This window comes from Protopterus annectens, chromosome 4.part1, assembly GCF_019279795.1.
Source record: "Protopterus annectens isolate FY-2018-M chromosome 4.part1, PAN1.0, whole genome shotgun sequence".
NCBI classification, from domain to species: Eukaryota; Metazoa; Chordata; order Ceratodontiformes; family Protopteridae; genus Protopterus; species Protopterus annectens.
The window spans coordinates 103,600,636-103,626,146 of record NC_056734.1 but is presented as its reverse complement, the minus strand read 5'-3'; the positions used below and the strand labels follow the sequence as shown (position 1 = coordinate 103,626,146).

Genomic DNA, 25,511 nt, shown 5'->3' with positions numbered 1-25,511 from the left:
ATACAGATGAAGCACATTTCAGCACAACATTTTAATACATGTGTATAAATGATTTTACATTATGTTTGATACATATAGATAAATTATTGTTTTTTATATAAATATAACATGAATTAGATATATTTATTTAAAGAAAAATTTCTTATATACATATATATTTTTTTCTATTTTTGAAAATATGGTTGTCTATATATATAATGCATAACAAATAAATTAATAAAAGGATCAGCATCAATTATTGCATTTCATATATAGGCAATATATAATATATATCCATCAATTTAATATAATAATTTTTTGGTATGTCTTACAAATACATCACAGTAATTTATTTGTTAATCAGATAGATATAGACTGCAATCACAGTATTGTGACATTTTATTAGTTCATGTATTTACTATATATATTTCTTACATATGTATATTTTTTATAAACATCAGGCATTTATAAATATAAATATATGTAGTAGAAATGAATTTATATTTGTGTTTTAAATAATGATTATATAATATGAACTTTTAAAATGAATTTACCTATTTTAATTAATTAGTTTCCCGCGCTTAGCGCACATATAAATGCACAACAGCTGTTTTTAAAAATGATTATCTGATGAAGCGTGGATAGACTACGCGAAAGCGCTCATTTTTTGTTCTTTCGAATAAAATCTTTTTGGATATACTACAAGCCTTTGGAATTACTCTGGACAACTGCATGTGTTATACGTTGTGAATTTTGATAACATCTATCGTGGTTGGTATCTCACTTTTTACGTTTGGCTGTTTCGAAGTTTTTGGTGAAGAAACCATCCAGCATGGACGCTGACTACTTTCCCCACATATCATCTGTGTATGTCAGAACTACTGAAATCATCACCTCCTTCTGCATCACATATCTGGTATCCTTCATTTTATAAGCTACTTCACTCTGATTACCAGTGCAAACAGTAATCCACTCATGGGACATCCTTATGTTATCTTTTCACTTTATGGATATTTCTTTACTCAACCACCCGTTTACTGACAACTAACTCTATTATTTTGATATCCTGACATAGACACTCTCCTAATTTTGTTACCTGTTCTGTACTTCTCCAGAACATCCCACTGTATCAGATGCCTTGCTGATATCACCTACCATAAATTTCATATCCTTCTTTTTGCATAAAGTATCATACACAGTTTCTGTCACAGCTAATAACAATTCTTGACATCCCTTCCTTTTTATAACATGCACACTTTCTTCTATAATATCCCTCATCCTTCCTTATGTTTTCCTCTATTATTCTTATAAAACAATATAATTTGTGTTTAGTGCGATAGTTCTCCGTTTTTTATTTCATTCTTCTCATCTTTTTTCACTATAAATTTTAATATCCCACTACATAACTCTTCATAAACAAATCCTTCCTCCAACCATTCATTCAGTACATTTACAAAAATACTGTCTTTGCCATGTACATTCCATACCTTGTACCATCTAGGCCTGATACCGAATCAGCATTTACTTTCCTAAGAACTTAGTCCAATTCACTAATAGTAATTTCTTTTTCAAATTCTTCCTTAACTCATTCTGGATTTTTTTTTTACTTTCCATTCTTTCTTATTTTCCTTCTTTTTACTCTTGTACATATTCTGTATGCTGCACTACAGCACACACAATTTACTCTTGTGTTCTTTTTACCTCTTATTTTACATTTTTCATTCTGCCATTATACTAGTATCCTCCTTTACTATTTTACCCAAATATATAGACTCTTCCTCCCTTCTTGCTTTTAAATATTATCTCTTCCTAAACAGTAATGCCTTATTTTTTCAATTTCTTTTATATATTTCTTTTTTCCATATCATAATACTCTCTTGTATTATTCTCTAAATCCTCCAATACATCTTCCCAAGCTTCACTTTCCTTTACTTTCTTACATCATCCTGACGTTTAAAAAAAAATAATTTTGGTACTTTTTAAATTCAATCTACCACGTGGGCCTGTTTTTATAGAAGCTTTCAAGGTCCTGTGATCCTTCCCTAACTACAGTACTTCCGACTCATCACTTTCATCCCATAATTTCTAATTTGTTCTTTTTATTCTCTTTCCTGTTTTAATGTGCTCCCTCTCTTCCATCACCTCTATCCATATGGCTAAATGATCGGAAAAAAAAGTCACAACTGTATCACCATCTGCTACACCCACATCTTCTGATAATACAAAATCAGTTTAAGATCCAAGTGCTACCCTTCTACAAGTTCATTGACTTTAGGTCTACACAGCTAATTTACCACACATCACTTCCTGTATTATTTTACAGTTCCCCCTTAAATCACAATTAAAGTTCTCTGCAATTATAATTTGATGTTAACCACTACATAGTCTAATATTTGATTAAACAGATTATCTCTTTCTTTGCTAGGTTTGTATGTGCATGTATGTATGTATATATGTGTGTATGTATGAGTGTATCAGTATGTATGTATATATATATATATATATATATATATATATATATATATATATATGTTGATGTAGATAGATAAACTGATGTAAATAATTCTGTAACTCTTTAAGCATGTTTTTTCCACCTCGTATCCACAAAAGTTAACCTTACCAACGTTACATCTAGTATTTTCACGGTTGTTTATATAACACAGTTACTGCAAACAGCATTCACTTCCTAAGTTCCATATTATATTTTTCTGTTTGCAGTCTTTCTTCACTTGTTGTTCTTACATCCTCTTAACAGAATAACATCATCACATCCTCTTAACAGAATAACATCATCAGCACATTTAGCACAACATTTCCTTAAAGTGCTAATGGTACTGTTCACATTTCCTGAAAGTACTCTAAAATTGTTGCTTTTTCTTTTTTTTAAGTTTAGGGGAAGTGTTTTTTTAATTTTTGTTTTCTTATTTATACTTTTTCCCAAGTTGAATATTTTTGGGCTTGTGTACAAATAATCTTTGATCTTTGGAATCAGATTTTTCACTGCCCAGAACTTCAAAAAATTAGTGTCAGTCCCTTCTCTTGACTTCTGTTCCAGCATACACACATACACTCTTTCCTCATTTTTCCCAGACATATTTTTTTCTTCGTTTTACAGTTTCTTCTTCACCTGGTTCACCCTCTACCCAGTCTCTTATCCTTCCTCGCATGTTTTCTTCCCTTTATTTTTCATTATTTACTGTTTCATCTTGATTGAATGTCATTTCTGTCCATACTGGTTACATTGTACCTTGTCATAAACATTAATTAAATGAAAAAAGTCCCTACAAAAGGAGCATGATTTTAGGCTACCCAGCATATCCTAATGTCCCTCTATGACCATCCAAAGAAATAACACTTGGCAAGTGTTTCACCATGCTTTTTTCACATTTTGAAACCCCTTCCAGTCTCCGCCCTCCATTCCATAAGTTTCTCTCATCTCTAGCTTTCATAAGATTGCCAACAGTTTCATAATCATAGTGTGCATGCATTCTTAACAATGTCTTCTTCCAGTTAATCAGTTCTAAGCTGCAGAGTAACAACTTTTAACATTTAAGTTGCTACCAGAATAATCGTTCCATAGATAAATATCCTTCTTTCTGTTACACAGTTCCAGAAATTGCATCATCAATCCATGAGATTCACATGTTAAGTCACCAAACGTTTCTGCCCCAGTATGGGTAAATGACTGAATTTCTTGAGCTTTAAAACCCAGAACACTTACTAAATTGCCCCATAAATAATATCTGTCAATTACATTGCCATTTTTTTTTGTTCTTATTCATTCTTACAGTCAGTCTTCTCTTTTTAAACAGTTTTACATACAAGTTAGTTGCTGCTCTTCTTTTTACATACTTTCACTGCTGCATATGTTTTAGTTACTGCATTATCTGCTGCTACATAACCAGACACCTTTTCAGTTTGCTGCTGCTTTCCTGTTTTACTTTCTGTCACTGCTACATAAGCTTTAATTGTTAATTTCTCTGATGCCACATCACATGGTTCGTTTTCCACATAACTTTTTCAGAAGTGCTGAGGATGATAATCTGCCTTGTCATCATATGAAACAGCAGACTTGTTACCTGGATCATACTGCTTGATTATTTGTAACAAATCATTCATTTTCTGCAGACCCTGTTGACACCAGTTCTGTACCTGCACTACTTCAACAGGCTAAATGGTGCTCGTTGGTAACATCCACTTCACAGGAATCTTTGCTTACATTCTGAAGCTCCATGTTGAATAAATGTTTCTCCAGATTCTCACTTTCCACCTCCAAACTCTCTATAGCTTTTATCTCCTCCTCCATGCTGTTACTTTCCTTAGACCTCTTCCTTGCTGCTTTAGGAACCCCTGGCTCCATTTAGCAGCTGCAAAGAGTAGGGGAAGTTTCCAGTGCCCTGACTAAATTTCCTTTAATTAGTATGAATATCACCTCAGGCCTCAGTGAAAGAGGCCATTAGCCTAGATATTGTAATCTTATTAATTGACTACTTTAATTTTCACTAGATGTATTTTGATTAAGCACTATTCAAAAATTGTGTGAATTTTTCAGTTCTGTAACCCTTGGAAAGCAAATGTCAAGATGTTATGGTTGTGGTTCAGTTTAATTTAGTTTAGTTTTTTTTTAAATCCTTCCTCCTTTCTTCATAGCACCAGCCCAGCACCCTGGTACCCATCTCATTGGCCCCCCTAGGACTTTAATATGGTGTTGCTGACGCTGGTCATGGAAGCTAGACTTCTGGGAGCTCGGCATTTCTGTGCATCTGTTCTGGGGGGGGGGGTTAGTATGTGACTTGCTTATCCCCCTTGCCGATCTAATGGTATGCTGGGGGGGTGGGGGAGTTGCTCGGGAGAGGACATCTAGTGGTGAAATTCAGTTAATGCCCCACCACCACGCTATCGCAGCCATGTCTCCACCTTATTCCCTTCTTCTAGGCACACCTGTCAGTTTGTCTTCCCCAGCCTGCAACAGGGATCAACATATAGTAGATGTGCATTAGTCCACTCACCACTCCAGAATGTAACACCCATCCCTCCCTGATGCTCTGCCAGTTGTAGTTCAGGTTTAATTGAATAAAATATTGCACTGGCTTCAATCATTTCTATATACTTTTTTCTTTCTTTGCTATTTTGTTAAATTTGTATCTTTTTTTTTTATTATTTCATCTGTATATTGGTTTTCTTATTTCTGACAGAGTTAAATGCATGATCATTTTTGTGCTAAGCATTTTTTTCAACCAGTGTGTGACTCATTTTTTTTATTTGCTCATTGAGATTACAGTTGTAAAATGTTTTATTTCGTATCCTTATGCTCTTTCCTCTGTGTATTTTGGTGTGTGTGTGTGTGTGTGTGTGTGTGTGTGTGTGTGTGTGTGTGTGTGTGTGTGTGTATGTATACATATATATATATATATATATATATATATATATATATATAGATATATAGTCAACACATTAGATGCAATATGAATATATTTTAGATTCACAGATAGAAATGGTTGTTTACTTACCACATCCTTTCTTCCTGGGGAATTTTGGTTTGAAGATTTGAAGAGCTTGCAGCAATGTGGAATATATAAGGAGCCTAGACTTTTACTATACTAGTGTTAGTACCCTCACTGAGAGGAAAACAAGAGCTTTATGAACTTCTGAGTGGGCTACATATCAGTAAGTTAGTGTAAAACAGATATGTTACAGTAACACATTCCTAAAAACTGTTAAGATAAGTATGCTTTGAACAACTATATTTTCTTAGAACTTGTAGGCTTATTACTTTAGTTTTTGTAACTGGAACAGTGATAAATGCAGAAAACTTTGCATGTTACATTTGCTTCTGATCACAAGTTATAAGTTGACAGACTTCCTTTCTTGAATTAAGTTGATACTTAGCAGTAGACAGGCTTAGCTGCTAAACACTTTTCCTTTGTGTTTAATGGTGTTCATTGATTTTTTTTAGGGCACATTTCTGGTTGGCCAGCCATCTTCTCAGGCATCTGCAAAGCAAGCAGCAACCAGCACAATAGCTTCAACTGGTGCAGCTCAGGGAGGAGCGGCTGTGTCACAAGGACAGTCGCAGACAGTGAGAGTAGCCAGTGGTCAAAAGGCTACTATACTTACACAGGTATTACAGTGTTTATGGTCTTAGTTTTCCCAAGTGAGTTTGCTTAACTACTGCTAAAAATTAAACATGCTTAATATTTAAATCATTAGTGAAGATTTGAAAAGACCCTGAAAAGTCTAGCCCATAGCTGAGACATTGTTTCAAAGTTGACAGTGTTGTTCATTGTGGTGTGCTGTAATATAAGTGATTTACATTCTTACCCCCCACTTTTTTTGTGCATGGGGGTACTAAATAGTTTTGGAATATCACTTCTGCTTCTATTACATTATTCTCTGTTTGTTTTCCTTATTTTAGTAGTTGTTATGAATATTTCTTATTTTAATAGTTATGAAAATTTGTTAGCATTGTGATAGAAAGTTAATGCAAGTGATGAAGGATGTGCAGTGAATTGCAATGAATGGGGATTATTTAACATATGGCATATAAACTGAGTTTGGGCTGTCATATCCACTTAAGCTGACAGAGTAGCTCTAATTATTTTTAACACAGATTGTACACTGCTGACATAGCCCTCATTCAACTGAGATTTATCAACTGAACCCCACACACTTATGTGTATTCTAAGTCCAGTCCTGATAGTTGAGGTTTGGAAACTAATGCCAGTAGCACTGTATATTGCGTGTTGTAGCTGCCTCCAGAAGGGAATTGCTTACTCTGGAAGCTAAATAACATATTTTTATTTGTGTATTTGTTTATTTACCAGGGAATAGACAAATCCCTGTTAAATTACTTATTTTACTACTCCTACCAGTAATATGTGAGAAAGCTGCATGTGATTGTAGTTGCTCTGTTGCAGCAAGTGATGAAACCTGGATATCAATTGGCTAATGATTTTGAATTTAAATATTTATGTGCTTTGAAATCAAAAGCCAGTTTCAGTTCTCAAGACTGTCCCCAACTCCCCTCTACATGTGAAATTTTAAGCCAAAAAAAATAATAGAGGAACCTTAGATGTGATTCTTCTACACAATCACCTTTTTCAAAAAGGTGAAATTAAACTGCAAGGTAAGAAGGGAGGGGATGTTGCTTATTCTTGGGATACAGTAACCCATCATTCTTTATTTATAGTGAAATTACTTAAAATAGTCCTCTTGGATCACCTCCCTATAGTCCCCTGAGGTAAGGTGAATATCATGACTAATGCAGTGGATCTCATGGAGATATGATGGTGAACTTGGCCTCATGACTCTTTCATTTCTTTCATGTGGGAAGCACTCCTTTGGCGGGTGAGCACTGTAGTAAAACCAGTCCTTTAATTCACGGACCTTGCAGATTTGGGAGACATGCCCATGGTTTCCACCTTGTGGATATATCCTGAAATTCTTAACCTGTCGTGTCTGCAGATGGACATCTGGTGCCCTTGGTCGGTCAGTCTGATACTGTGGATCTGTCACTAGTAATCAACAGGAATACTCAAGATAAGGGGGCTCACCTCTTGAGTCTGGCCTTTAGGCCTACAGAGGGTGTCACTATCTAGTCAGGGAGGGTCTTTCTGGTCTTCTGCATTGAGGCTTGCACCTCAGTACTTGGCATCAAGCATTTGATGAGTTCTTGAGACATGTTTGCAGAATCACATTATAGAGTTTGGTCAGAAGCGCACACAGATTCCAGAAAATATGAAGATACTTTGTCATCCTTTCCTTGGAGCTTGTCATTAAGGAGGGCATTTCAAGTGGCCCACAGGAACTCTGACAATGTAATTTGGCCCTAAGCAAGGGCAGTGGCTCTACTCGACAGAGGCAGTGGGAACTAAGGTAGGGTGGCACTATGCCAGGATAATCCTATGGCTAGGCTTGTAAAGGCCCTAGGGCCATTAGCTTAGTAGACACCTATAAGCAAGCAATCACCAAGGTGGAGAGATCACTTCAGTGAGCATCCATATTCTGATTCTTGTGTGTTTTTTTTCAGTCCAGTGCAGATCCCACATACCAGAGCATTTTGTACTTTGGACTGGACTGATATTGGAAGAGATGGCATACTGCTGTGCCACTGTGGGGCTTAGTGCACTCAGCTGTTCATCTTATTTGTCTCCTTTCAAGACACAGCTGCTGAGGAGACCATTGGATAAGCTAGAAGACCTCCTGGAATCTTGGCTTAAGGAGGATGTTTTGTGGGACCCCTTTTCATAGTCTCCATGGTGTGGATATCATGTCCTTGTGCAATTTTTGGTACAGTAATGCTGTGACTAGGGCACCAGGTGTCCATTTCTGCCTTTGTAAGATGGCTTATGGTTGAGTCTGTTCTAAGGAGAATCTCGAGCAAGATTGTGATTCCCATTTTTGGCATGATTTGTTGTTTGGTCTGCCTACCAAGGTCCCTGACCTCTATGACTTCTCCCTGGCAACTTCCACTACTTTTGCAAAACCTGGCCAGCCCCTAAATGAGGAAGGGGCCTTTTCTATATCTAAGGAAGGCCTTTAAGCATTATATACTTGCTCTCTTCTTTGATGGTGAAATCATGTATTTCATTGACTCTTCTGCAAAGCTTGTTTGCAGTCCTGATTATGGTCGTGGACTGTTTTTGGGTTGGAACATTTTTCTGAGCTCCTCCTGGCTTGGAGAACAGGCACAGAGGAGCACTGGGTGCTGGACATGGCCATCTTTGTAAATGGTCTAGAGCTCATGGACCCTTCTCTGATAAGGACTGCACTGACAATGCAGTCTGTAAGTGGAGTTTTTGGGACAGGCCCAAACAGTGCTACCAAAAGGCACCATAGATACTGTCCTGATCCAAACATAGGACAGGGTTTTACCTCATTTTTTCCTCATCCAGAGGGAGGCAGATAGATTTCATCCCAGTTTGGACTTGATTCATCCACAAAATCCAGTTCTGTATATTCACATTGGATATTTTCTGACTTATGAGCATCTGGGTTCATACGGGAGGTTTCTTTGGTTTGCCAGAGGAGGGATTCACTTCATGTACAAAGTGCTGCCATTTGGGCTTTTCACAGTGCCCAGAGTCTTTCTTAAAGCATTGATCATAATGTCTGAAACCTTGAAGAAGGGAGCTCTCCTGGTATTACTCTGGCTTGGATGACTGGATTTTTATTGTAGTGTTCACTATTTTAGTTGCCACTTATGGGATATCGTGCTGCTCAATTAGCCTGCTCCTGGCTTATCTTCCAAAGTTTTCCCTCCTGCCCCTGGATTTGCCTGACATCCTCCTCCTTCCAAAAGGGTGTCAGTATCATATTTTGGCTGATGGTATCTTCAGATCTTTCTTGCTGTGTATCTCCATTTGTATCTGAGCAGCAAACATAGTCGGTTGGTTGCCAGAAGTAAGTCTTCCTGGACAGATAAGTTCCTCATAACGGATTTCTTTATTTTTTGTTTGCACAATGTTGCAGCTAATGTTTCACTTAGAAAGAGTTTACAGCTAAGGTCAGTACTTGTTTGGTTTGTGGTGAGCAAATGGCACAGAAGGATTATCATAACAAGGGTCTTTTTTGCCTCAGCCCAAAGCATGACATGCACTCATCCCTACTGTGCATCATTTACTCTGAGGACATCTACTAGTAGGATGGACAGTCTGGTAGGTACCCATTCCTGTGGACATTGTTCAATATGCAGTCAGGTAAGGAATTTACATGAGTATAAAATCAATGGGAAGTTGTATTGGGTTCTGGAATTTTATGATTGTAACAGTTGTGGTGGTGTTTATATTTTGGGATGTAACTGTCGCCCAGTTCAATGGTACATTGGTCAAACTACCAGGAGGGTTAGGTTTCGGATCTTAGAGCACTTGGGGGATGTTAGGAGAAAGAAAGTTGAGAGCCTAGTGACTATGCATTTTTTGTCCAAGCACCAGGGTATGGATTTTAGTTTATTTTTCAGTGTTTTGGCATGACCTAATGACATGAGATGTATCTTTATAGGTTCATAGGTTGGTACTAGGCTATCAGCCCTAGGGCCTATACAAGCCTAGCCATAACGATTCCCTGGCTATTTCTTCCCACATTATTTACTTTCCTGGACCCCTGTCTAGCAGGGCGACTGACGTGATCCCTGGGGTGAATTTCCTTTCTCCCATCCAATCGTCAAGGTTCCTCTTGAAGAGGTCCAAAGAGGCACTCTGCTTGACATGTATGGGCAATCTATTCCAGAGTCTGGGGAGTCTCTGGGTCAGGAACCTATCCCTCCAGCATGTTTTGTTTATTGTGATGACAAGGTTTAGATCCCTGGAGCGTGTAGCTCTGAGGGATTGGGATTTCTTTAAGTGTAGCATGTCCAACAGCTCTGGGTTTGACATGGCCTTGTATGTTAAGCAGAGATCGCCTCTGAGTAGACGATATGCGACAGAGTATAGCTGAAGTTTTTAAGGCGGTCAGCATAGGGCATCTGCTTTAGGCCTGTGATTCTTTTAGTGAGGTATTTCTGAGGCCTTTCCAGTTGTTGCAGATGTCTTGAGAGGTACATACCAAATGGGGCGTTGTATTCTATAATGGGTCTAATGAGGGATGAGTACAGTGGGACAATGACCTCCTTTTTCTGGATGAAAAGCCCTTTGTGATGAGGTGTGCCACATAGAAGGATTTCCTGACTGTTGTGGCGATGTGGTTATCGAAGGTGAGACCACTGTCCACCTGTGTCCCTAAGTCTCTTATCACACTTTCTGTGTTTAGTGTACTGCCACCTATATGGTAATTCATGGATACATGTTTTTTCCCAAAGGGGATAACAATACATTTCTTGGCATTGAGCTTGAGCCCATGGCTCTGGCACCAAGCATCTGTTTCTGTAAGGCCCTTTTGTAGAGTATCCACATCATTTGGGGATTCAATAATGGCTCCCAGTTTGCAGTCATCTGCAAACTTTGTTAGCCAGAGTCCCTGAGTGTTGCCCTGTACTTCAGAGAAGTAGATGCCAAACAAGAGCGGCCCCAGGACTGAACCCTGAGGTACTCCACTTGTCACTTGTCTGGAGCTGGATTTGGAGTCGGCTACTTTTACAGTGTGGGTTCTATCAGTAAGCCATTTAGCAACCCATTGGGTGACATAGGGATTAATACCCAACTTAGTAAGTTTATCTATGATTCCAGAGTGGGGGATGGTGTCAATGGCCTTGGCAAGGTCTAGATAGGCTGTGTGGACCACCTTACCCTTGTCCATTGCTCTGGAGACTGATTCAAAGAAGTCAATCAGGTTCAGGAGACAAGATCGGCCCTTCACAAACCCAAACTGGGTGGGGTCCAGTGTTTGAAGGTTGCCAATGTCTTTGTTTATAAGTTCCATGATAATACGCTCCATGGCCTTGCAGATAAGGCTTGTCAGACTGATGGGACGGTAGTTTCCGGGATCCAAGGTGGATCCCCTTGTGGATTGGGATAACTGTAGCTCTGCGCCACTCAGTGGGCACGAAACCTGAGATGAGGCTATGATTAAACATGACACTTAGGTGAGGTGCCAGTTCATATTGTAGTTCATGTAGTACACAGCCCGGGATGTCATCTGGTCCCATGGATGCTGTATTCTTGGCTTTAGAGAGTGCATTTTGTACCTGTGTGGCCATTATTACTGGAATTTGGCAATCTTCTGGTATTGAGATGGGCCATTTAGGGGTGAGAGGGGGGTGAAGTTGGCACTGAATCGATCTGCCAGGATATTGGCAATATCCTTTGGATCAGTGTATTTATTGCCATTCTGTTTTAGCTCAGAGCAGATCTGAGCATTGCCATTTAGATTCTTGACATAGTTATAGAATGCTTTGTGGTTGTCTTTGGAATCTTTGGCAATTTTATTTTCATAACTAGCTTTGGAGGATTTTATGAGGCATCTAAGTTTCTTACTGAGGCTAGTAAGGGAGTTTTTTGCATCCTGGGATTTTCCTCTTTTCTGCAAAAGTTTCTTCCTTTTGTTGTAAAGTTTGTTTATGGCAGGGGACCACCAGATTGGCTTCCTTTTTTGGATGAGAGCATTTTGGTTCTATTTGGGATGGCACGATTCATGCATGAGTGGATGTGCTCATACAGTGCCTTAGTGTAGGATTCAGCAGTTGAACTTTCAGTTCCCGTCTGCATGGGTGTCATGAAGTTTGTCACTTCTGACTTGAGTAGCATGAAGTTGGCTTTGGAGAAGTTTTTATGGTGGTTTCTTTACTGGGGGTGGGGTGGGATGTGGATGTTAAGGGTGATTAGCTTATGGTCAGACCTGACTAACGAGGGGTGACCATAGGTATGGAGCATTGATTTGCCATGTTGGTAATGACCAGGTCTAGGATATTGGAGCCCTGGTGGGACTATGGATTAGTTGATCCAGGGCATTGGAATTTATGAATTCCAAGAACCGTTCAAAGGTGTTGGGACATGAGTAGTTTTCCCAGTTAATGGCAGGGTAGTTAAAATCACCCAGTATTAGGGTGTTTGGTTCTATCTTAATATTTTCCAGTATGTTTAAAAAGGTGTAGTGAGAATCTTGGGATATGGTGGGGGATCTGTAGCAAGCTACAATTTGGATTGCAATCTTACCTAGTGTTAGTTGCACTTGGAGAATTTCAGACACATTGTGTTGGCCAACTAGCCTGGTGGTGTGAATATCCTTGGTGAATATTGACACTCCTCCACCTTTAGTGTTTCGGTCCTGGTTTGGTGGCCGAAAAGTGTGGTAAGAGTTGTAGCCTGGTATTGCAGGGGTGCTCTCTGGAGTCTTGAACCAGGTCTCAGTTAATGCACAGATATCGATGTTCTCCATTTTTAGGAGTGCCTCGAGAGAGTGCATTTTGAGGTTTAGACTTCTAGCATTGAGTAGCATTACCTTCAGATTTTGCATGCTTGTACCAGTTACGGTGGTGGTTTTGTCCTTTGAAGTTTGCCTAAAAAAGGCACTATATGGGTGGCAAGAGCCTTAGCCAGTAACCTGAATCCCAGGGGCGACAGGTGCAGACCATCTCTGGCAAAGCATCGTGGTCTGTCAATCATGTCATCCCAGGCAGACAGATACTCAATCCCCTTTGAATGACACCATAAGCTTAGCCAGTTGTTGAAGTCAATCATTTTATCCTTATATTGTGGTATCATTCTGGGCGAAGGCAGGATGCTACTCAGGGCTAAGGTCATACCTGCCCGGGCCACATGATCCGAGAGCTCTTCCATGTCTCTTTTCATGTAGTCCAGGGAGGTACGTCTCAAGTCATTCACTCCAACATGGACAATGACAGAGTCATATTTGTACTTGTTGTGGAGAGACTTGAGTGCATGCGTTATGTGGCGGATCCTGGCACCCGACAGGCAGCTGACTGTAATTTTCTCCTTATTCAACCTGATGAGAGGGGCATCAGTGTGCCGGACTATAGAGTCACCTATGACTAAAGTGTTAGGTACATTGTCTTGCCTTAAGGGCTGTTGCTGGGTGGCACACTGGTGTTGTGAACTATGTGACGCATTGGTTGTGATTGGTGTTTGTTTGCGTTTCAGCTTCAGAGGTCTTTGTTGCTTGGGCAGGTTACAGTTAAGGGCCTCTGCATATGTGGATTTAGTGTTGCTATATGTGGGTGTTGGTGGTGCGGGTTTAGAAGGGCTATGTGTTGCTTGAGGTGTAGTGTGGGTGTTAACCTTCTCCTCTTGACTGTTTAGCACAATCTTGGGTGGAGAGAGCTTTGCTTCCATTTTGGCTATGCAAGTGCATCTCTCACAGGTTGTAGTGTTGGGTGGTAGGAGGAGAGGGTTGTCTGTGTACATGAGGCAATTGCTGCATTGCCCCAGTATGCCCAGATTCATCAGGTGGACAGGAGAAATCACCGAAGCTGACCCTTGGACATGCCTGGTTTGGGGCTTTTTTTTCTTCTTTGTAAAGTACAGGAGCTGTTTCCTTAGCAAGGTACTTTGCAATTATAGGCTGTTTAGTGCCTACTATTAATTTCTCCTTATTAACAAGGAGAGTTCAGTGTTTGTATGAGTTTAAGGCTTCCTAGTGCTTTCCAGCAGGTATTAGAGAAAGTGCTAGTCACAGGGATGCTTAAAGGTAAGATTGAAAAGAATGCACTCTGCAGTGTGCACTAGAGAAGTTAGATGTGAAAGTAGGTAACTTGAGTTTTACCTATTTAAAAAGTTAAGGTTTAGTGGAGAGTTACTATTTTTAAAACATCAAGATGGATTGAAAGGGGTGGTCACTTTTGTAATTTGGTACTATGAAATACTGTAGGATGGCCAATAAATTTAAATAATTGAAGGGGTGGGATTTCAAAAATGAGTTATCTAGACTTGAGAGTAGATTAATTATCAGTTTTCACACTTTACATCCAAAGGGAATGAATATGGATAATAATTTAATTCTATAGAATATGGGAAATTATTTCCTGTTTTGAAATTTAGAAAGGATGTATGCACATGTGTACGTATACACCTATATTTATATATATTTTGGGTCTGATCTCTTTTTTTTTTTTTTTTTTTTTGTTTATATATTTGCATGGGACAAGATTATTGCATCAGAATTATTTTCTATATAATGTGTAAAGTCGTTTGATTTAATTAAAATTTGATGTTTATGAAATTATGTAATTTCATAGAACATGGGCCATTATTATTTCCCGTTCTGAAATTTAGAAAGGATATATGTACATGTGTACACATATACACATATATTTATATGTAATTTAGATATATATGAATTTTCCTTTATCTTTGTGCGTATATATGCATATTGGAAAATGAATTTTGCATCAGAAATATTTTATATTTTCTTATACATAATATGTAAGGTTGCCTGTTAGTAATTAGAATTTGATGTTTACGAAATCATATTTGATATACGTATATATTACTATTTAATAGATTGAAATGTGAACTTTATATAAAATAGCATATATATATATATATATATATATATATATATATTTTTTTTTTTTATGTAAGGTTTGCCTCGTGGTAAATTAGAAGTTGATGCTTTTGAAATTATAATTTTTGTATATGTTTTCACATGAAAAATGAAATGTGATTTGCATTATATATGATGGATATACGTCTCTTTTAAGAGATATTTAGAACGTATTTAAAAATTATGATTTTTGTCTAACTGGCTGTCCAATTAATTAATTGGAACATTGATAGATTAATTGAAGTTGTTATGATTGTACTGCATGTATTTAAGGACGAGGGTGTTGTTTAGAAATATTCCATTAGAAGGCAAGAAGCCGAGGTACCAGAACGTTTTGTATGAATAAAAAAACTTGACCTTGGATTGATGATGTCCTTCAAGGATGCATCTGCAGTCATCACATATGGGTTGTCCTGCCTCAGGCAGCCCTTCGGTCGGCCGGATTCCAAAGTCTGGGTCCGGCGTCGGCTGAAGTCGCCCTTTCCCCGACGTCAGAGCGCCTGAGGTATAAAAGCGTCAGCTGACGCCATCTTCCTCAGTCTTTCTTGCCGCGTGGTGCCCGAAGCAGAAGCAGTTCGCAAGTGCCGGTCGGCCAGCTCCTGTAATTCAGCTACCGAAGACTTCAAAAGCTAAGTACCCCGTTGGGGACTCTTTCTTGCCTCAGCCGATGTGAGATAAAGTTAATAATTGCTTAGCTTGTGGGAAACAAATACCTCATAAGGATTTCCACTCTTACTGCCTCCCCTGCCTAGACCCAGACCACGACGTCTCAGCCTGTTTAGCCTCTGCTTCCTTCAACCGACGCACTTTTAGACGTCAGGCGGAGTTTGCAGAGGAATTTTTTGGGGCTAGTTTTTCATACAATATGCCGTCGGAGACTCCGACTTCACATTTAACAAAGAAACGGAAGGACAAGGACCGACACACACGGGCCGCGGTTTCGGCTGAAACCACAGCCAGGCCTACCACGAGTGTCTCAGCTGAAACCGAGTCCTTGGTACTTCCGACCCCTGAAACCGCTCAACCGACAACCTCGGCCCCGGAGGCCCCTGCTGAGTCGGTTATTGAATTTCCTTCAGAAACTGGTGTCTTGGAAACTTCCGACAACATTCCTCTAGACAAAACTACACCAGCACGTGGTGCAGCTAGGCCTCCTGCATCCATGTCCGTAAAGGCATTCACCAGGGCTAAAGCTGATAAACATACAAAAGCTATGCCTCCCAGGGTTATTCCTCAGGGACCCTCTACAAGTTCACAGATTCTAACTTTAGCACAGGACCTTATTTCCTTAATTAGGGGCTCTCAACCCCATCCGGACAGGGGCTCTCAACCCCCTCTAGACAAAAGGCCAAGGATTGAGCCCTCTGATCCCCACTCCTCAGAGGAGGCCTCTGATGGCTCTGCTCTCTCGGACTACCAGGAGGAGGCTTTTTCGGCCTACGAGGATTCTGATGCAGAGGAATCAGTCCCCTCGGCCTCCCCTCCTGAAGAACTATCCTTCGGGGAGACCCTTCACACTATGAGAGAGCATTCCAAATGGCAGGGCCAGGAATTCTCTGATTCCAGGAAAAGATTAAGAACTTTTCTGCATTTACTTCAGCATAGACCTTTGGCTATTCCTCCTGTTTTGAATGTCATTGATGATGTGTACTCCAGCATAACCCCTGACACTCTTCCTCCGGCCCCTGTCAAACCCGATAGGTACTACAGGGTCCCGGACTCGCATCTTTTTCTTTACAAGGCCCACTCTGCTGATCCAGAAACTATTTCCCAGGGCCCTAAAGGGGTTGGAGCTGCCACTACTAAAAATCCACTCCCCTCTGATAAGGGAGTCCAGGGCTTTAGAGAGATGGGGTAAAAAAGTGTATACTTCTGCTACTCTTTCTATGAGGGCATTAAATTGTCAATTTCATATGATACAGTACCAAGAGCAAAGAGTATTTGTTTGATGAATTGCATAAGAAACTGTCTTCACCTGAACCCCTAGATCGCAAATCACTTCAGGATCTGGTACATAACTCCCAGCAGGTTAGCAACCATTTCTTACAGTGTGGTTATGATGCATTGGAAGCTTCATGTAGGTCAGCTATGACAGGTGCAGTCATACGTAGGCATGCTTGGCTGAAGGAACAATCTCTGCCAGACCATGTTAAAGCTAAGCTTCTGGATGCTCCACTGGAAAAGCAAAAGTTATTTGGCTCCACTGCTCAGGAGGTCTTAAAGAAATTTGAGGAAAAGGCAAAATCTGTACAAACCGTCAAAGATTTTCTACAAGTCCAACCACCAAGATTCAGCAGAAATTGGCCTACCAAGAATTGGTCCTTTCCGGACACAGAAAGATTTCAGAGAGGCAAGAACAGGCGTGCCAGAGGTGTAGAGGGCAAGCTAGAGGCTCCTACAGAGGATGTCAATGGCAGCCTCCCACCCAGAGAGGTAGTGCAGGACCTACAACTGCTGCACAAGGACAGACTCAATGACTTTGCTTTGACTCCGCCAACCAGGGCTCAATTAGAAGCACCTTTGGGCGGAAAGCTTTTTTTATTCTCATAAAATTGGCACAGTATTACAAGAGACAAATGGACACTGCAAATAATAGACAAAGGATACAGGTTCCATTTTCACACATTGCCAAAAAGAAAAGGCATGCCAGACCTGCCACCAAATCAAAGGGCAGAGGCTTTGAAACAAATCTCCAACTTAATGCAAATGAAAGCTATAGAAAAGGTTCCTCTTTCAGAACAAGGCCAAGGATTTTATTCCAGACTATTCCTTGTTCCAAGAAAAGAAAATCAATGGAGGCCTATTCTCGACTTGTCCGCACTGAATACTTATCTCATTGTGCCAGAATTCAAAATGCTGACTCTACAGCAACTCCTTCCCATGCTGGGCAAGGGGTCTTGGCTGGTGACTCTAGACCTCAAGGAGGCATACCTGCATGTCCCTATCAGACAAAGTTGCAGAAGACACCTCAGATTTCTTGCAGGTTCAGAGCATTATCAATTCTCAGCATTGCCCTTTGGCTTATCTACTGTACCCAGAGTATTCATGAAATGCCTGGCATCAGTAATTGCACACTGCAGACTTCAGGGGATTCAGATATACCCATATCTGGACGACTGCCTTATACAAGCGGACAGCAAACAAACTTTGGTAAAGGACTTGAATTATGCCATCCACCTACTGCAGGCCTTGGGATATACAGTCAACATTCACAAATCAAGACTTATTCCATCCCAAAGAATAACTTTTCTGGGTGCGGATCTAGACACAACCACCCAAATGGCTTTTCTCACAGAAGAAAAACAAAGACAACTATCAGATTACTTCAAGAATCTGACAAGACAAACTCAGCTGACTGCAAGGAAAATCCTGCAGGCCCTGGGTTACATGGCATCTTGCATTCTTCTGATTCCACAAGCAAGGCTGCATATGAGGAAACTACAATGGTACTTAAGGAGTTTATGGACTCAGCACAGTCACAGCTTAGAAACTTTGATCCCACTCATTCCATGCCTCCAAAAGGAATTTCTGTGGTGGGTTCAAGCAAGCCAGTCAAACAGGGGTCTGCCCTTCAGCAAGCCAATAGCCAGCCAAACCATTACAACAGACGCTTCAGACCACGGTAGGGGAGCACACATGGAGGGCAGATGTATTCAAGGACTATGGTCACAAAAGGAGCTATGCATGCACATAAACCAAAAGGAAATGCTGGCAGTGATACATGCAATCGAGGTCTTCAAACTCTTTCTGCATCAAGGCCACCTGCTAATAAGGACAGACAACACCACAGTTATGTGGTTCATAAACAAGCAAGGAGGCACCCTTTCCTACCCTCTTTGCAGACTGGCAATGAATCTATGGGAACTTTCCTTGAAACTCAATATAGAGCTGCAATCCCAGTTTGTGCCAGGAAAAGACAATATACTGGCGGACAGCTTAAGCAGAAATATCATGGATGCACACGAATGGATGCTGCACCCAGACATCTTCCTACAGATAACACAATCATGGGGAAGGCCAGACATAGATCTTTTTGCCTCCCCCCACAATCATCAGCTGAAGAAATTCTGCTCAAGGACATACCACCCACAAGCATGGAAAGTGGACGCCCTATCTTTCAGCTGGAGAACTCTAACAGTGTATGCATTTCCACCTCTTCCATTAATGACCAAGGTCTTACTGAAGATCAGGACAGAGCAGCCAAAAGTGATTCTGATAACTCCAGACTGGCCAAGACAGCACTGGTACCCACTGTTAAAGAGCATGTCACGCACTAAACCATGGCCTCTTCCTCAATGGCCACTTCTCCTGACACTGCACAATTGCAAAACTCTGCATTCCAACCTGAAAACTTTGCAACTAACAGCCTGGAAAATACCTTGACTCCTCCTCAGGATAAGCTATCCAAGAGAGTGAAGGATATCATCATGGAAGCTCGCCGGCCTTCCACAAGAAAGGGCATATTCAGCAAAATGGAAAAGATTTCACACTTGGAGCACTACAAAGGGCCTAGATGCGACAGTGATGAACATGGCACATATCCTGGAATACTTGGCAGAAATGCTCCACAATGTCCTGTCTTACTCTTCCATTAAAATTCATGCTTCAGCAATTTCAGCAGAGTACAATGCTGATCCACATGTCTTTTCTCATCCTCTCCTAAGACAGTTTCTAAGAGGAATTAAAAACTTCAATCCTCCAAGGAAACCTCCAGTGCCTACTTGGGACCTTAACTTCGTGTTGGAAAAACTAACTCTGCCTCCCTTTGAAACAGCAGCATCTGCAGAACTACAGTTCCTGTCTTGGAAGACCGCCTTCCTTCTGGCCATAACCTCAGCAAGAAGGGTATCTGAGTTACAGGCCCTCATGGCAGTACAGCCATTTATTATTTTTCATCAGGACAGAGTCTCATTGAGAACCAATCCTTCATTTATGCCAAAGGTGGTATCCAGGGTCTCATTAAACCAAGCTATTCACCTGCCTACCTTCTTTCCAAATCCACAAAACAAAGGGGAGAAACTTCTGCACACCCTGGACATACACAGACAGTTGCGCTACTACTTGGACAGAACTAAAAGCTACAGAAAAACTGACCAGCTGTTGCTAGCATATGCTGCTGGTGCACAAGGAAAAGCAATTTCCAAACAGACAATTTCAAAATGGATAGGGAATTGTATTCGTTTTTGTTATTCCTTTCATGGAAAAACTGTGCCAGCTAACATTAGACCTCATTCCACCAGAGCCACAGCCACCTCCACAGCCTTCTTAAGAGGGGTGGCTACCAAGGACATTTTAGAAGCTGCTACATGGAGCTCCGTGCATACATTTTCCAAGCATTACAATTTACCTTTATATTCCAAATCCAGAGCAGGCTTTGCTACGGCAGTCCTGCAGGGCATTTTAGCTACACCATCCTTTACATAGATCCTCCACCCCCAGATTGGCTATGGTATTCTACCCATATGTTATGACTGCAGATGCATCCTTGAAGGACATAGTACAGTTTTGTACCTACCATAAATGTAGATGTCCGATAGGTATGCATCTGCAGTCAGGTTTACCCTCCCTCCTTTCCCTCTTTGGTATTTATTGGGTACTTTTCCCTCTCATAGCTAGCTGGGGTTATCTATTATGGTGTATTTGTTTTATATATATATATATATATATATATATATATATATATATATATATATATATATATACATATTTCTGTGCATGTTTGGAATTTATTGCATTTCTCCAAATTTAGCCTTCCTTTGAGGGCACCTGGCATCTGGGGCAAGACACACTGAGGAAGATGGCGTCGGCTGACGCTTTTATACCCCAGGCGCTCTGAAGTTGGGGAAAGGGCGACTTCAGCCGACGCCGGACCCAGACTTTGGAATCCGGCCGACTGAAGGGCTGCCTGTGGCAGGACAACCCATATGTGATGACTGCAGATGCATACCTATCGGACATCTACATTTATGGTAGGTACAAAACTGTACTTTCCTGTTCCTGATGGTGGCATTTTGTTTATTGAGATTTTCTTTGTGAAGGTGTTTTATTCTGACAATCTACTATTGTTAGCATTTTTTCCAGAATTTCATTGAAAATAGGGGCCACAGACCTTGTTTTGGGGCTCTATGGCATCATCCTAGGCCTCCAGGAGCTTTTCTTTCCAAAATAATTTTAAGAAAAGGAAGAAGTACAAAGAAACTGACTGTGGTTTCCATGGTCTTGTGATTCTGTTTAAGATGTAGAGCCTTCATATAACCCCCAAATCTGTTGTAGTTGAAGCCTCTGGTATGACCACTACACAGTCACTTATGCTTTTAATTTCTATCATGTCCTTCTGATAAATACCTACCACATACCTTCTTCATCTACAGACCCTTCAACAACTGAAGGCAGAATTCTGCTTTTAGAAGGGTGAGGCAGGATCCCTGAATGTATGTATGTGAGGAGGTTACCATGGACCATGTTGAGGTTTTGGTTACCTCCTTGAGACCTGAAACCTCAAAGATGGACATTTCTGAACATAGTATAATGAAGGCACCAAAAGCAAAGTAGGTGCAGCCCAGCTTGCCTCAGGCAATGCCTGCAGTCCCCTACCATAGATTCATGTTTGGACACCCTTGTTTAGTTGGTAGAAACCCTTATGTCTTACTTCAAATCTAAGAGGCTTGAGCCAGGTATGCCTTTGGTGTTGGGAACCCCTTCCAAAAAGAGAAGAGTGGATCCTCCTAAGAAATATTCTGACACCTCTGATTCTAAGGCTGAGGATCTAGCCTACGCAGGCAGGTTTCAGTCGGGTCCCAGAATTAGGCATTTTGTCTGCCTCCCTACCAGAGGACTTTTCCTTTGGGTATACTGTCCACAGAATGAAAGAGACTTTTCAATGATCTTCATGGGTATTAAACCTGGCAGTCAGTCTCCAAGTGCTAGAAGTCCTAGATGATGTTTTTGAAAATGCGCCTCTGGAGCCTGACTTCCTTTCCTCTTCTCCTAGGAATTCTGACTGGTTCTGTAGGATCAAGGAATCCCACAGGTGCTGGTTGTGGAAATCCTTTAGGTTATCCAGATGTGGTATCTCTAGATCCTAGCAAGGGAGCAATTTTGTCTCCCACCAGGAATCATATCCCAAACAACAAAGAGAGCAGTGCTCTGAATAGATTTAGGATGAAAGTATACACTACTGCTACCTTGGCTTTCAGGGCTGTAATCTGCCAGTCCCACATGCCTTCTTGCCAGCAGAACCTGTTGGAGCAGATGAGGGTCACGGTAGAGAGATTGAGGATAAAAACCTGCAGCAGAAGTTGTTGGACCTTTGTGACCTTTCTTATCAGGTAGCCAAACACTCTACAAAACATAGCTATGATATTGTGGATATGTCTTGCAGGGCAGCAGTCATGGGGTTGGCGGTAAGAAATTATGCCTAGTCGAGAACCCCCCCCCCCCAACCAAACAATATGAAATAAGGAAGCAAGAGCTTCTTCTTTTGATCCCACTGCACAAAAAACTGAAGGTAAAGAGTAGGACTACCCAGTCTTTTAGGTAGAATTATTGTCAAACATTTTTGCTTAGGTACAGCAAATCTTTTTCAGCCAAGACCTGGCCTTCAAACCCTAGGAAAAAATCTACCAGATTTGTGAAGCGGGAAAAAAAGAAGGTACAAAAAAAGAGTGGCAAGCAAAGCACAAAGAGGAAGCATGGAGCCTTTGGGACTGAGTTCTCTGAGCACTCATTCATGACTTAGCTTGGCTGCCCTCTATCCCAAGACCACCTCAACCCCAGACACCTTCCTCCCCATCTTTTCCTAAAACCTGTATTGCGCTTGTCCTCCATTATAGAAATATGAGAACAGTCACATAGCACATGTGGATAATAATATTTATAAATGAGGTACACTGTCTTCATTTTTTTAGAAAGACCTCTATTCAGAGGTATTCCACCAGTTCCAAGAAACCAGACTCAGTTTCTTGATCCCAGAAAGAGAGGGCACTTGGAAACCCATCTTGGATCTTTCCATTTAAACTAATTTTTGCAAATCCCATCTTGGATCTTTCCATTTTAAACTAATTTCTTCAAATACCAAAATTCAGAATGCTCACTCTGCACGGACTACTACCGCTGATTTCCTCAATGAGGATTTATGGCAACCATGGACTTGAATTATGCTTACTTTCACATGTAAATAGAAAACAAAGAAAAGTTTTATAATTCACTTTGCCCTTTGGATTGTCCACTGCAGCAAGAGTATTCACAAAATGTCTTGCTCCAGTGAAATATTTTTTTCCAGACAAAGAACATTGAGATCTTTTCCTGTGTAGATAATTACCTTATCATTACAGAGTCCTTTCTGGATGCCTAAATGCCCTGAACTTCAGTATGAAGTGCTTTGAAGAATGGGCCTGACAGTCAACAAAAAAAAATTCTCTTTTGTAAGGTGATATTTCTGAGAGCAAGTGTAGACACTGCATTATTTATTTATTTATTTTACATTTGTTGACCGGGCTAGTCTAACTGGATACATGTCCATTTTCAGTAGAGGCCCGGGGAGATAAGCTCCAAGATAGAACAATGAAATTAACAAGATAACAAATAAGGAAACATTAAACAAAAAGTCATATTTACAATGCATATTACAGGTTATCACAGTAAATTCAGCAGTGCAGAATACAGGCATAACATAGCATGCTAGTACAATCAAGATGTTCTAGAGGTAGATAGTATTATGGTTAATAAGGAAGGAATTACAGTTAATGAGTAGAAGGGGTAGGAAGAGCAAAATATTAAGAGACACAACTAGTCAGGCTTGGTACAGGGGCATAACCAGTGTGTTCTGAGGAACACTTTCAATTTGTTTTGAAGCATGATAGTGAGGGAAGTGAGGAGAGTTCACTGGGGAGGAGATTCCAGGCTTTTCCAACAATATTAGAAAAGAGGGAGTCGCCAGCCTTGTTGTTTGGTTTAGTGGTATGTACTAGAAGACTCTGAGAAGACCTTAAGGATTTCAGGTTTTTATAGGGAGTGATGAGTGTGGATAGAATAGGAGTTTTGGAAGGTTTGTAAAGAGTGTTGTGGGCTATAGATAGTTGATGGAATTTAATCAGATTTTGTAGTTCAAGCCATCCCAGCTGCTTTAAATTAATGCAATGGTGGGTTATAAATGGGTTGCCTGTAACAAATCTAGCAATGTTATTGTAGGACATTTCCAATTTGCTAAGATTATTTTTAGATAGATTAGTAAAAATGGGTGAGGCATAAAGAAGTGAAGAGATTAAATGAGTGTGTGCTATAATGGTTTTAGCTGAAGGTAAGAGGAAGGATTTTATCCTATAGAGAGAGCCAAGTTTTTTGTTGACAGTTTTTATAGTATTGTTAATATGGATATCAAAGTTCAGATTGTTGTCAATGGTGATACTCAATAGTTTGGTGGTTGGTTCAGGGGATGTAATAGTTTTATTGGTAGAGATAACTGAGAAATCAAGAGGAGAGGACTTATTGGTGGGAGTGAAGAGGAGGAGTTTAGTCTTTTGGGGGGTTAGGAGAAGGCATCTATGTGTGAACCATTGCTCAACTGTGTTAAATACTTGTTGGGTAAGAGATTGAAGTTCAGAAGAGGAGGTGGCTGAGCATATCAGTGTGGAGTCGTCCGCATATTGTATGCATGTGGCTTGGGGGATGGCAAGGTGAGGGTCATTAATAAATATGGAAAAAAGTAGAGGTCCTAGGATGGACCCTTGAGGGACACCAAGGTTGACGGGCAGGTGAGTGGAGAGAGACTTGTGCCATAGTACAGCCTGTTGTCTTTTATCAAGGTAGGACTGGAACCACTTTATAGAAGATGTATCTAGTGACAGGGATTTCAGTATTTTGATGAGAATTTGATTTACCATGTCAAAAGCTTTAGACAGGTCAATAAATAGTGCTGAAGAAAGCTTGTTAAGATTGAGTTTTTTGTTGATACAATCTGTGAAGGAAAGAAGGGCAGTAGTAGTGCTATGTGAAGGTCTGAATCCATGTTGACAGTTGGAAAGTAAATTATTTTGGGTTAGATGGTCAAGTAACTGTCTGTGAATGCATTTCTCCATGATCTTTGCCAAAGGAGAGAGAAGGGCAATGAGGCGGTAGTTGGAGAGTTCAGTGGAGTGTCCACCTTTATGGAGGGGGATAATATGGGAAATGTTCCATAAACTGGGGATATGACTTTCGGTAATAGTTCTATTGATCAGAATAGAAATGGGATAAGCAATAGCTTTGGCTGATTGTTGTAGGAATTCAGCAGGTAGTTGGTCTGTTGAGGATGAGCATGGTTTTAGTTTCTGTAGAAGGGTTCGAATATTTGTTGTTGGGACAGGTTAAATATGAAGAGTAGGGGGTAAGGTTGATTTATAGGAAGGTAAAGTTATTAGGTGATAGTTGACTAGCTAGTGTTTGTATAGCATCAGTAAAAAAAAGGTATTGAAAGCATTAGCTGTATTCATTTAATTTTTGTGGTCTGTATTTTGAGGGTTTGGAGTAGTGGATTGACCTGGATGGAGTAGTTGGTTAATGCTAGCCCAAATTTTGTGTGGGTTGTTTTGATTAGCTTGTTGGGATTGTAGGTAGTAGTT

General features: G+C 40.3%; 1 protein-coding gene across 3 annotated transcripts in view; it reads left to right on the top strand.

Moving 5' to 3' along the window:
• YEATS2 (YEATS domain containing 2) overlaps positions 1–25,511 on the top strand; it is a 1,703,429-nt gene that overhangs the window by 1,045,304 nt on the left and 632,614 nt on the right. For all 3 annotated transcript variants that reach the window (XM_044070010.1, XM_044070009.1, XM_044070008.1), the window contains one exon: positions 5,936–6,100. In XM_044070010.1, the coding sequence (XP_043925945.1) occupies positions 5,936–6,100 (165 nt within the window). The remainder of the gene's footprint in view (positions 1–5,935; positions 6,101–25,511) is intronic.